The sequence below is a fragment of the Catharus ustulatus genome, chromosome 31 (assembly GCF_009819885.2).
Source record: "Catharus ustulatus isolate bCatUst1 chromosome 31, bCatUst1.pri.v2, whole genome shotgun sequence".
NCBI classification, from domain to species: Eukaryota; Metazoa; Chordata; class Aves; order Passeriformes; family Turdidae; genus Catharus; species Catharus ustulatus.
In genome coordinates, this window is record NC_046251.1 from 180,640 (window position 1) to 194,553 (window position 13,914).

Genomic DNA, 13,914 nt, shown 5'->3' on the forward strand with positions numbered 1-13,914 from the left:
GACCATCCTGGCTGTCCTGGCCGCAGCGGCCGTGCTGGCCACAGTGGTCGCAGTGGCCATCCTGACTGTGCTGGCCGCAGTGGCCGTGCTGGCCGCAGCCCTTTGGCCACAGTGGCCGCAGTGGCCGTGTTGGTTGTGCTGCTGCAGTGGCCGCAGTGACCATCCTGGTTGTCCTGGTCACAGTGGCCGTGCTGGCTGTGCTGGCCGCAGCCCTTGGCTGCAGTGGCCGCAGTGGTTGTGCTGACCATCCTGACTGTGCTGGTCACAGTGGCCGTGCTGCCGCAATGGTCACAGTGACCATCCTGACTGTGCTGGCCACAGTAGCTGTGCTGGCCGTGCTGCCATAGTGGCCGCAGTGGCCGTGCTGACCATCCTGGCTGTCCTGGTCACAGTGGCCATGCTGCTGCAGTGGTCACAGTGACCATCCTGACTGTGCTGGCTGCAGTGGCCGCAGTGGCTGCAGTGGCCGTGCTGCCGCAGTGGCCGTGCTGGCCGTGCTGGCCACAGTGACCGTCCTGACTGTGCTGGCCGCAGTGGCCGTGCTGGCCGTGCTGACCACAGCCCTTGGCCACAGTGGCCGTGCTGGCTGTCCTGGCCGCAGTGGCCGTGCTGGCTGCAGCCCTTGGCTGCAGTGGCTGCAGTGGTTGTGCTGGCCATGCTGGCCATGCTGGCCACAGCCCTTGGCCGCAGTGGCCGCAGTGGCCGTGCTGACCATCCTGGCTGTCCTGGTCACAGTGGCCGTGCTGCCGCAGTGGCCACAGTGACCATCCTGACTGTGCTGGCCGCAGTGGCTGCAGTGGCCGTGCTGCCGCAGTGGCCGTGCTGGCCGTGCTGGCCACAGTGACCATCCTGACTGTCCTGGCCGCAGTGGCTGTGCTGGCCGTGCTGACCGCAGCCCTTGGCCACAGTGGCTGTGCTGGCCGTGCTGCCATAGTGGCCGCAGTGGCTGTGTTGACCATCCTGACTGTGCTGGCCGCAGTGGCCGCAGTGGCCGTGCTGACTGTGCTGCCGCAGTGGCCGTGCTGACCATCCTGGCCATGCTGGCACAGTGACCATCCTGGCCGTGCTGCAGTGGCCGCAGTGGCTGTGCTGACCATCCTGGCTGTCCTGGCTGCAGTGACCATCCTGGCCAGCCCAGCCGCGGTTTCCCTGCCAGCCCTCCCGCCCGGAGCCGCCCGTTCCAAGCGGCCGCGGCTCCTCGGCAGCTCTGGCAGCTCCGGCAGCTCCGGCCATCTGTGCGGGCACAGCTCTGGTCTGTGCAATCCCTGACCGCCCTCTGGCGTGAGCGCTGCCCGTCCTGGCCGAGCGCTGCCCGTTCTGCCCTGCCAGAGCCGCCCCTCCTCTCTCCTCCTGCTGTGCCAGGCTCTCTCACCGAGATGACCGACGGCATCTGCACGGGCCCGGGCAGCACGGGCACGGTCTGGCCGTTGGCGAGCTGCACCACGAGCGGGAGGGAGCCTGAGGGGGACCTGCGGCACGAACAGAGAGAGAAAAACAGCCCTGCAGCGTCTGAGCCTCACAGAGACAGTCCTGCATCACCCCAGCCCCACACAGACAGCCCTGCATCACCAAAAACAGCCCTGCATCACCACAGCATCACCACAAACAGCCCTGCAGCGTCTGAGCCTCACACAGACAGCCCAGCATCACCCCAGCATCACCACAGACAGCCCTGCAGCATCTGAGCATCACACAGACAGCCCTGCAGCATCTGAGCCTCACACAGACAGCCCAGCCTCACACAGACAGCCCTGCATCACCCCAACCTCACACAGACAGCCCAGACTCACACAGACAGCCCTGCATCACCACAAACAGCCCTGCATCGCCCCAGCCTCACACAAACAGCCCTGCATCACACAAACAGCCCTGCAGCATCTGAGCCTCACACAGACAGCCCAGCCTCACACAGACAGCCCTGCATCACCAAAAACAGTCCTGCATCACCACAAACAGTCCTGCATCACCCTAGCCTCACACAAACAGCCCTGCAGCATCTGAGCCTCACACAGACAGCCCAGCCTCACACAGACAGTCCTGCATCACCACAGACAGCCCTGCATCACACAAACAGCCCTGTATCACCACAGACAGCCCAGCATCACTCCAGCATCACCAAAAACAGCCCTGCATCATCTGAGCCTCACACAGACAGCCCAGCCTCACACAGACAGTCCTGCATCACCACAGACAGCCCTGCATCACTCCACCATCACCATAAACAGCCCTGCAGCATCACAAACAGCCCTGCATCGCCCCAACCTCACACAGACAGCCCTGCAGCATCTGAGCCTCACACAGACAGCCCTGCATCACCAAAAACAGCCCTGCATCACCACAGCATCACCACAAACAGCCCAGTATCACCACAGCCTCACACAGACAGCCCTGCAGCATCTGAGCCTCACACAGACAGCCCAGCCTCACACAGACAGCCCTGCATCACCCCAACCTCACACAGACAGCCCTGCATCACCACAGACAGCCCTGCATCACCACAGCCTCACACAGACAGCCCAGTCTCACACAAACAGCCCTGCATCACCACAGACAGCCCTGCATCACTCCAGAATCACCACAGACAGCCCTGCAGCATCTGAGCCTCACACAGACAGCCCTGCATCACTCCAGCATCACCACAAACAGCCCTGCATCACCACAGCCTCACACAGACAGCCCAGTCTCACACAAACAGCCCTGCATCATCTGAGCCCCACACAGACAGCCCTGCATCACCCCCAGCCCTGCATCACCCCAGCATCTGGGGCTGCCACGGGCAACCAGGAGCAGTTCGATGGCTAACAGCCCCTGAGGCAGGGCCAGCAGCTCAGGGATTACACTTGAGAGGCACCAAACTCTGCCTGAGACAATCCCTGAGCCATTCCAGCCCCTGGGACAATTCCTGAGACAATTTCCAAGCCATCCCAGCCCCAGACACTCCCGAGCCATCCCAGCCCCAGACAGTTCCCCACTGCTGCCCTGCCAGGTGCCGTGCCGAGCTCGGGGAGCTCTGAGCTCTTTCCTCCCTCCCCACGCTGAGCTCTGAGCTCTCTGAGCGCTTTCCTCCCTCCCCACGGTGGGTTCTGCCTCGTTTCCCCGCGTTCTGCCTCGTTTCCTCTCTCCACGACAATCAGTAATTGGTTCCTTCGCTGCCGCCTCCCGCTGCGGACGGAGCGTGAGCAGCTCTGGGCCAGCAGCAGCAGCGGCTCTGCAGGCTCTGGAATTCCTGCAGGGGCTGAATTCCTGCCCCAGGGATGGATTCCTGCCCCAAGGATGGATCCCCACACTCACCCCAGCTGGCGGCTGGGATCCCCCAGGGTTCAATTCCTGCCCCAGGGATCTCCCCCAGCACCAAGGAAGGATCCTGCCCCAAAGAAGGACTCCTGCCCCAAGGATCAATTCCTGCCCCACACTCACCCCAGCTGGCGGCTGGGATCCCTCAGGGATCAATCCCTACCCCAGGGATCTCCCCCTGCCCCAAGGATGGACCCCTGACCCAAAAAGGATCCCTGCCCCAAGGAAGGATCCCCACACTCACCCCAACTGTTGGCTGGGATCCCTCAGGGATCAATCCATGCCCCAGGGATCGATCCCCTCCCCACACCCACCCCAGCTGTCGGCTGGGACCCCTCAGGGATCTCCCCCTGCCCCAAGGAAGGATGGATCCCTGCCCCAAGGATCAGTTCCTGCCCCAAGGATCAATTCCTGCCCCAGGGATGGATTCCTGCCCCACACTCACCCGAGCTGGCGGCTGGGATCCCTCAGGGATCAATTCCTGCCCCAAGGATCAGTTCCTGCCCCAGGGATCAATTCCTGCCCCAATGATCAGTTCCTGCCCCACACTCACCCGAGCTGGCGGCTGGCCGGGGGCGCCTGGGTGATGACGGAGGTCGGGGACGGCAGCGTGGGCTGCAGGGGTTCGTAGCCCAGGTGCAGCGGCAGCGAGCCCGGCCGCACGATGGTGGGCGTGGGGGTGGACAGGATCACGGGCTTGGAGGGCAGCGCCTGCAGGGGCACGGCACACGGGGTGATCATTAACGGGGTGATCATTAACGGGGTGTTCATTAATGGGGAGTGGTCATTGATGGGGGTGTTAATTAATGGGGGTGTTCATTAATGGGGGTGTTCATTAATGGGGTGTTCATTAATGGGAGGTGTTCATTGATGGGGGTGTTAATTAATGGGGCTGATCATTAATGGGGGGTGCTCAGTAATGGGGGGTGCTCATTAATGGGGGCTGCTCATTAATGGGGGGTGCTCATTAATGGGAGGTGTTCATTAATGGGGGTGTTAATTAATGGGGCTGATCATTAATGGGGGGTGCTCAGTAATGGGGGGTGCTCATTAATGGGGGCTGCTCATTAATGGGGGGTGCTCATTAATGGGAGGTGCTCATTAATGGGGGTGTTCATTAATAGGGGTGTTCATTAACGGGGGGTGCTCATTAATGGGGGTGCTCAGTAATGGGGGGTGTTCATTAATGGGGGTGTTCATTAATGGGGGATGTTCATTAATGGGGTGTTCATTAATGGGGGTGCTCATTAATGGGGGGTGCTCATTAATGGGGGTGTTCATTAATGGGGGGTGTTCATTAATGGCACTGGTCATTAATGGGGCTGCTCATTAATGGGGCTGTTCATTAATGGGGCTGCTCATTAATGGGACAAGCTCATGGCCACCAGGACTCTGCCTCCTCCAGGCGCAAAAAATTCAGAAATGGGGGAGCAAAGACCCAGGGCACAGGGCTGGGGTGTTTGAGGGGAGGTGAAACCCCAGCCCCCCAATTTGGGGTTCAGGAGCAGGGGAACCTCCAGCCCCTCAATTTGGGATTCAGGGGCAGGGGAACCTCCAGCCCCTCAATTTGGGGTTTGAGGGGAGGTGAAGCTCCAGCCCCTCTGTCCATTCAGAGACCCAACTCAGGCCTCAAAGAGTCCAAATCAGGTCCCAAAAAGCCCAAATCAGACCCAAAAAAAGCCCAAATCAGGCCCCAAAAAAGCCCAAATCAGACCCCAAAAAGCCCAGCTGAGGCCTTGGCCCTACAGCTTGGTCCCACATGGCACAGGGCCACCAGCAGCCCTGGGGACAGCCCCAGCTTGTCCTGTGCCACCCCAAAGCAGCCCTGGGGACAGCCCTGGGGACAGCCCTGGGGACAGCCCTGGGGACAGCCCCACCTTGTCCTGTGCCAGCCCTGGGGACAGCCCTGGGGACAGCCCTGGGGACAGCCCCACCTTGTCCTGTGCCAGCCCTGGGGACAGCCCCACCTTGTCCCTGTGCCACCCCAAAGGGACCCAGGGGACAGCCCTGGGGACAGCCCTGGGGACAGCCCCACCTTGTCCCTGTGCCACCCCAGCAGCCCTGGGGACAGCCCTGGGGACAGCCCTGGGGACAGCCCCACCTTGTCGCGCTCCTTGTCCCTGTCCCTGTGCCGGGGGGAGCGGGGCCGGGACCCGGGGCTGTCCGGCGGGGACGAGTCCACGTCCAGCGGCTCCTCCTCCTTGATCTTGATGTCCGGGGTGGAGGGCAGGGACATGTCCAGGGCCCCGGAGCCCTGCAGGACACAAGGGGACACTCAGAACTGGACAGGACACTCAGAACTGGACAGGACACGGCTCTGGGCACTCAGAGCTGGACAGGACAGAGCTCTGGACACTCAGAACTGGACAGGACACTCAGAACTGGACAGGACAGAGCTCTGGACAGGACACAGCTCTGGTCACTCAGAACTGGACAGGACACAGCTCTGGTCACTCAGAGCTGGACAGGAGACTCAGAACTGGACAGGACACAGCTCTGGTCACTCAGAACTGGACATGGCTCTGGGCACTCAGAACTGGACAGGACACGGCTCTGGACACTCAGAACTGGACAGGACACGGCTCTGGTCACTCAGAACTGGACAGGACAGAGCTCTGGACACTCAGAACTGGACAGGACACAGCTCTGGACACTCAGAACTGGACAGGACACTCAGAACCGGACAGGACACGGCTCTGGGTACGCAGAACTGGACAGGACACTCAGCACTGGACAAGACAGAGCTCTGGTCACTCAGAACTGGACAGGACACAGCTCTGGACCCTCAGCTCTCATTGTTTGTGAAGAGGTTCTGGCTCCCAGCTCTTCCCAAATTATTATTATTATTATTATTATTATTATTATTATCATTATTATTACTATTATTATTGCTATTTTTATATTTATTTGCACGGGGCAGGGTCTGGGGCTGCTCAACCCTGGGCAGGCAGAGATGGAGCCCAGGAGGGAGAGGCTGGGGCAGCCTGGGGCTCTCAGGGACACACAGACTTTCCACGGGCTTTACTGCGATTTTGGGAATAAAAAGGGCCCTGCTGAGGAGAGCAGGCACCCAAGCCAAATGCCTGTGAGTTACAGGAGGCACTTTCACCCACAGAAGAGCTGTAAAACATTGTATAAATCAGCCTGAATTATTTTATTACCCGATTATCAAAAGCAAACAAAGAGCCGTGCGAGTTATTAAATATCTATGAAAATAAAACCCAACCATGTGCCTGGAGCTGGCCACTCGCCACCAAACTGGGATCCTGCAGCCCCACTGGAGGTGGGGAAGGGTGTGGGGGGACGGGGAGAGGGTAGGGGACAGTCAGGGAAGGGACAGCTGAGGGGTCAGTGGAACTGGAGGTCAGTGGAGTTGGGGTCAGTGGAGTTGGGGTCAGTGGAGTTGGGGTCAGGGGAATTGGGGTCAGTGGAGTTGGGGTCAGTGGAATTGGGGTCAGAGGAGTTGGGGGTCAGTGGAATTGGGGTCAGTGGAGTTGGGGTCAGTGGAGTTGGGGTCAGTGGAGTTGGGGGTCAGTGGAATTGGGGTCAGTGGAGTTGGGGTCAGTGGAATTGGGGTCAGAGGAGTTGGGGGTCAGTGGAATTGGGGTCAGTGGAGTTGGGGTCAGTGGAGTTGGGGTCAGAGGAGTTGGGGGTCAGTGGAATTGGGGTCAGTGGAACTGAGTGGTCAGTGGAATTGGGGTCAGTGGAGTTGGGGTCAGTGGAATTGGGGTCAGTGGAGTTGGGGGTCAGTGGAGTTGGGGGTCAGTGGAATTGAGGGGTCAGTGGAGTTGTGGTCAGTGGAATTGGGGTCAGTGGAATTGAGGGGTCAGTGGAGTTGGGGTCAGTGGAGTTGGGGTCAGTGGAATTGGGGTCAGTGGAGTTGGGGTCAGAGGAATTTGGGGTCAGTGGAGTTGGGGGTCAGTGGAATTGGGGTCAGTGGAGTTGGGGTCAGTGGAATTGGGGGTCAGTGGAGTTGGGGTCAGTGGAGTTGGGGTCAGTGGAGTTGGGGGTCAGTGGAATGAGCAGGGAGGGAGAGGCAGAGCAAGGCTGGAGCTCCCAGAGCCTGCAAATCACACAGGCCCTGCTCCTGTCCAGGGAGGGGAAACTGTCCCCAGTTCTGCCCTTGTCCATCTGTCCAGCTGTCCATCCATCCACCCATCCATCCATCCATCCATCCATCCATCCATCCATCCATCCATCCATCCGTCCGTCCGTCCGTCCGTCCATCCCTGCTCCATCCCTGTTCCATCCCTGCTCCATCCCTGCTCCATCCCTCCCAGCAGTTAAAGGGTAAACGTGGATGGTTCAGAGCTCCTCATTTTGGGGTGTTTTAGGGGAAATGCAGCCCCAGCCCCTCATTTTGGGGTGTTTCAGGGGAAATGCCCTCCCCGATGTCCCCGGGCAGTTCTGGTGCCCGTGGCTGCAGCAGGAACCATCTCCCACTGCCCATCCCCATTCCCCATCCCCATTTCCCCATCTCCCATTCCCCACTCCCCATCTCCCATTTTCCCATTCCCTATCTCCCACTCCCCATTTCCCCATCTCCCATTCCCCCATTCCCCCATCTCCCACTCCCCATTTCCCCATTTCTCATTTCCCCAGTCCCCATTCTCTCTTTCAGATCTCCCATTTCCATTCCCCCATTTCCCCATTCCCCATTCCCCCATCTCCCACTCCCCATTTCCCCATTTCCCCACTCCCCATTTCCATTTCCCCACTCCCCATTTCTCATCTCCCCGTCTCCCACTCCCCATTTCCCCATTCCCCACTCCCCATTTCCCCATTTCCCCATTCCCCATTTCTCCACTCCTCATTCCCCATTTCCCACTCCCCATTTCTCATTTCCCATCTCCCCCATTCCCCCATTCCCCATTTCCCCACTCCCCATTCCCCATTCCCCCATCTCCCACTCCCCACTTCCCATCTCCCCATTCCCCCACTCCTCATTTCCATTTCCCCATCTCCCACTCCCCATTCCCCCATTCCCCCATCTCCCCACTCCTCATTCCCATCTCCCATCTCCCCCTCCCCATTCCCCATCTCCCCACTCCCCATTCCCCATTCCCCATTTCCCCATTTTCCATTCCCCATCTCCCACTCCCCATTTCCCCATTCCCTCATTCCCCATCTCCCCATCTCCCACTCCCCACTCCTCATCTCCCCATCTCCCACTCCCCATTCCCTCATTCCCCATTTCCCCATTTCCCCATTTCCCATTCCCCATTTCCCATTCCCCATTTCCATTTCCCCATTTCCATCTCCCATCTCCCCCTCCCCATCCCCTGCCCTCCGCGGCCGCTGCGGGGCTCACAAAGGACAGCGCTGACAGCGCCGACAGCATTTTAACCGCATTTTACCCGCATTTTAACCGCATTTTAACCGCATTTTACCCGCATTTTAACCGCATTTTACCCGCATTTTAACCGCATTTTAACCGCATTTTAACCGCATTATCAGCCCTGACAGCGCTCCCAGCCCTCACTCCCAGCACTCTCAGCACTCACACAATCTCGGCATTAACGCCCAGCCCCAGCCCCGAGCGCTCCGGCCCCATCAAGGCGCCCCCGGGGAAGCTCCCGCGGCGCCCCCGGGTTTAATTTTAATTTTAATTAACGGCGCTGGAGCGAGACCACCCCGGCAGGGCGGGGGGCGAGGGGAGGGGAGGGCGAGCTCGGCTCGGGGGGGGAAAAATCATCCTGAGCCTGGGAGTGCACCAGAACGTTCGGGAATGATTCCAGGGGAGCGACTCCTCGGGAATATTCCTGGGGAACGGCTCCTCGGGAATGATTCCTGGGGAACGAGTCCTGGGGAATGATTCCAGGGGAGCGACTCCTGGGGAATGATTCCTGGGGAACGAGTCCTGGGGAATGATTCCAGGGGAGCGACTCCTCGGGAATGATTCCAGGGGAGCGACTCCTCGGGAATGATTCCTGGGGAACGAGTCCTGGGGAATGATTCCAGGGGAGCGACTCCTGGGGAATGATTCCAGGGGAACGGCTCCTCGGGAATATTCCAGGGGAGCGACTCCTCGGGAATGATTCCTGGGGAGCGACTCCTCGGGAATATTCCAGGGGAGCGACTCCTCGGGAATGATTCCTGGGGAACGACTCCTCGGGAATATTCCAGGGGAGCGACTCCTCGGGAATGATTCCTGGGGAACGGCTCCTCGGGAATGATTCCTGGGGAACGACTCCTCGGGAATATTCCAGCGGAACGGCTCCTCGGGAATATTCCAGGGGAACGATTCCTCGGGAATATTCCAGTGGAGCCGCGCTGGGGCCAACCCCAGGAGCCTGAGGGGTTTGAGGGGTCAGCAGAGCCCAGTGGTCACTCCAGGGCCAGCAGTGGTCACTCCAGGACTGGCAGAGCCCAGTGGTCACTCCAGGGCTAGCAGAGCCTGCAGCCCAGTGGTCACTCCAGGGCTGGCAGAGCCCAGTGGTCACTCCAGGGCTAGCAGAGCCTGCAGCCCAGTGGTCACTCCAGGGCTGGCAGAGCCCAGTGGTCACTCTAGGGCTGGCAGAGCCCAGTGGTCACTCCAGGGCTGGCAGAGCCCGGAGCCTGGTGGTCACTTCAGGGCCAGCAAAGCCCAGTGGTCACTCCAGGGCTGGCAGAGCCCAGAGCCCAGTGGTCACTCCAGGGCCGGCAGAGCCCGGTGGTCACCCCGTGGCCAGCACAGCCCGGTGGTCGCCCCGAGCCCGGTGGTCGCCCCGCGGCCAGCACAGCCCGGTGGTCACCCCGTGGCTCGCACAGCACCGTGGTGGCCCCCAGCCCGGTGGTCGCCCCGTGGCCAGCACAGCCCGGTGGTCGCCCTGTGGCTCGCACAGCCCGGTGGTCACCCCGAGCCCGGTGGTCACCCCCGTGGCTCGCACAGCGCCGTGGTGGCCCCGGGGCGATCCCCAGCGCGGAAATCGCCGCCGCGCTCTCTTCGCAGCCCTTCCCCGGCAGAACAAAGGGCAGAGCGGTGCCGCAGCCGCATACCAATGAGAGAGATCAATTTGGGTTTAAAGAGCCGGTTATTGGCGCGGGGAGGGGGCGGCGGGGGGAGCCAGGTTTCAGTTTTAATTCTGAATTCCTCCGTTCCCCATCTCGGCAAGATTTACGCGGCTCGGCTCCCGCAGTTTATTTCCGAGCAGCGCCGCTGACTGCGAGCGTATGTGGGGACATCGATCAATTTAGTAAATGCGAGTGCCAGGCTGAGCCCGGCGCGCATCTGCTGCTGCTGCTCGAGCCGAGCGAGGGGGGCGGCGGCTGCCAATGGCCTTAATTAGCTGCTTTTGTGATGAGATCCCCCCGTCCTTGGGCGCTCGGGGCACCGCGATCGATGGGGCTGGCGCGGCTCGCCGCTCTTTGTTCGGGGCTGGGGATGGGGTTGGGGCTGGGGGCGAGCCCGGCCCGGTGCTGGACCCATCCGAACCGAGTGGTCACTCCAGGGCTGGCAGAGCCCGGCCCGGTGCCGGTTCTGTTCCCATCCCGGGCGGTTTTGGGGTATTTTGGGTGATCGATGGGGCTGGCGCAGCTCGCCGCTCTTTGTTCGGGGCTGGGGCTGGGGCTGGGGCTGGGGGCGAGCCCGGCCCGGTGTTGGACCCGTCCGAACCGAGATCCCGGCCCCGAGCCGGTTTTGTTCCCATCCCGGGCGGTTTTGGGGTATTTGGGGCGATCGATGGGGCTGGCGCGGCTCGCCGCTCTTTGTTCGGGGCTGGGGCTGGGGCTGGGGCTGGGGCTGGGTCTGGGGGCGAGCCCGGCCCAGTGCTGGACCCGTCCGAACCGAGATCCCGGCCCGGTGCCGGCCCCATCCGAACCGAGATCCCGGCCCCGAGCAGGTTCTGTTCCCATCCCGGGCGGTTTTGGGGTATTTTGGGCGATCGATGGGGCTGGCGGAGCTCGCCGCTCTTTGTTCGGCTCTGGGGCTGGGGCTGGGGCTGGGGCTGGGGGCGAGCCCGGACCCATCCGAACCGAGATCCCGGCCCGGTGCCGGCCCCATCCGAACCGAGATCCCGGCCCGGTGCCGGTTTTGTTCCCACCCCGGGTGGTTTTGGGGTATTTAGGGCGCTCCCCATCTCTGTTTTTGCCCCTTTTTTCACCACGAGGAGCCGAAGGAATCACAAACAATCGGCTCTGCTCAATGCAGGTCGGTGGGGAAAGCGCCCAAAGCCCCCGAGACACAAAAATAAACCCGAACCGTGTGTGTGTCCTCGCCAGGCGCGGTCCCAGTCCCGCCCAGCGCTCCCAGTGCAGCCCCAGCCCCTTCCTTGCCTTTTTCTCATCATCCTCGGCAGCTTTCTTGAACTCGTGCTCGAAGGAGCTGGCCAGCTCGTTGAACAGCCCCACCTCCTCGCAGTTCTTCAGGAACCGGGTCGGGGTCGGAGTCTGGTCTGGTTCGGGGTTGGAACACCGAGAATGGGTCAGGGGGAGGCCAAAAAAAAAATAAATTCCCGTTTTACCCAGGGCAGCGGGGACAGCGGGGACAGCGGGGACAGCGGGGACAGCGGGGACAGCGGGACTCGGGAACGGGACAGGCGTCTCCTGCTTTTGTTTCCCTTTGTTCCGAGAAACCGTGGCTGCGGGATTTGTGAGCGTTCCTGGATGTGCCAGGCTCTGCCCCGGCCTCGGCTGGACAAGGAGGGAAAACCGGGAGTTTGGAAAGAAATCCAGGAATCATCAACACGGGGAGAGGGGAGAGGAGCCCCAAAATCGGGCACAGAAATTCCCGGGAATGCTGCTGGCCCTGCTGTGCCAATTCCCAGCCCCTTGGTGATTCCCTTGGATCTCCCATCCCTGTGCCAGTTCCCAACCCTCAGCGATTCCCTGGGATCCTGTGCCAATTCCCAGCCCCTCGGTGATTCCTGGGATCTCCCATCCCTGGGATCCATCCCTGTGTCAATTCCTAACACCTTGGTGATTCCCTGGGATCCTGTGCCAATTCCCAGCCCCTCAGTGATCCCTGGATTCCCTCCCTGTGCCAATTCCCAATCCCTTGGTGATTCCTGGGATCCATCCCATCCCTGTGCCAATTCCCAACCCTCAGTGATCCCTGGGATCCTGTGCCAGTTCCCAACCCCTCAATGATTCCCTGGGATCTCCCATCCCTGGGATCTATCCCTGTGTCAATTCCTAACACCTTGGTGATTCCCTGGGATCCATCCCATCCCTGTGTCAATTCCCATTCCCTCAGCCGTTCCCTGGATTCCATCCCTGTGCCAATTCCCAACCCTCAGTGATCCCTGGGATCCTGTGCCAATTCCCAGTCCCACAGTGATTCCTGGGATCCATCCCTGTCTCAATTCCCAACCCCTCAGTGATTCCTTGGGATCCCTCCTGGCCCTGCTGTGCCAATTCCCAACCCCTCAGCCATTCCTGGGATCTCCCATCCCTGGGATTCCATCCCTGTGCCAATTCCCTGGGACCCTGTGCCAATTCCCAATCCCTCAGTGATCCCTGGGATCTCCCATCCCTGGGATCCATCCCTGTGTCAATTCCTAACACCTTGGTGATTCCCTGGGATCCTTCCCATCCCTGTGCCAATTCCCAATCCCTCAGCGATCCCTGGATTCCATCCCTGTGCCACTTCCCAATCCCACAGTGATCCCCTGGGATCCCTCCCTGTGCCAATTCCCATTCCCCCAGCCATTCCCTGGGATCCTGTTCCAATTCCCAATCCCTCAGCGATTCCTGGGATCCATCCCATCCCTGTGCCAATTCCCAACCCCTCAGTGATTCCTCCCATCCCTGTGCCAATTCCTATTCCCTCAGCCATTCCCTGGGATCCTGTGCCAATTCCCATTCCCCCAGCCGTTCCTGGGATCTCCCATTCCCTGGGATCCATCCCTGTGCCAATTCCCATCCCCTCAGCCGTTCCCTGGATTCCATCCCTGTGCCAATTCCCTGGGATCTCCCATCCCTGGGATCTATCCCTGTGCCAATTCCCAATCCCACAGTGATTCCCTGGGATCCATCCCTGTGCCAATTCCCATTCCCCCAGCCATTCCCTGGGATCTCCCATCCCTGGATTCCATCCCTGTGCCAATTCCCAATCCCCCAGTGATTCCCTGGATTCCATCCCTGTTCCAATTCCGAATCCCACAGTGATTCCCTGGGATCCTGTTCCAATTCCCAATCCCACAGTGATTCCCTGGATTCCATCCCTGTTCCAATTCCCATCCCCCAGCCGTTCCTGGGATCCTGTGCCAGTTCCCAACCCCTCAGTGATCCCTGGATTCCATCCCTGTTCCAATTCCCATTCTCCCAGCCATTCCCTGGGATCCCTCCCTGTTCCAATTCCCATTCCCTGAGCCCTTCCCCGCCGCTCCAGCCCCGCCGCTCCCCGCGGGATCCTTCTCCCCCCGCTCCCCGCCAGCCCTGCCCTCTCTGCCCATCTCCCAGCCCATAAAAACCACGGGGGGAAGCTCCAATTCCCTCTGGAATCTCCCGCAGACAGCGCCGGGGTTTTCCAGCACAAAGAGCATCCCCGGGCTGGCTCAGCCGGCTCCAAACCCCGCTCCTCCTCCTCCTCCTCCTCCTCCTCCTCCTCCTCCTCCTCCTGCTGCCCCCCAGCCCCCAGCCCATAAACCAGCAGCTCCATCAAGTGAATCCCGGCGCTGTTTTTCCAGCTCCAACAGCTCC

General features: G+C 60.7%; 1 protein-coding gene across 1 annotated transcript in view; it reads right to left on the reverse strand.

Moving 5' to 3' along the window:
- LOC117009100 (cyclic AMP-dependent transcription factor ATF-7-like) overlaps positions 1–13,914 on the reverse strand; it is a 63,091-nt gene that overhangs the window by 10,441 nt on the left and 38,736 nt on the right. The window contains exons 4-7 of the mRNA XM_033083293.1: positions 11,548–11,666; positions 5,396–5,548; positions 3,848–4,005; positions 1,373–1,469 (exon numbers count right to left, since the gene is read on the reverse strand). Of these exons, the coding sequence (XP_032939184.1) occupies positions 1,373–1,469; positions 3,848–4,005; positions 5,396–5,548; positions 11,548–11,666 (527 nt within the window). The remainder of the gene's footprint in view (positions 1–1,372; positions 1,470–3,847; positions 4,006–5,395; positions 5,549–11,547; positions 11,667–13,914) is intronic.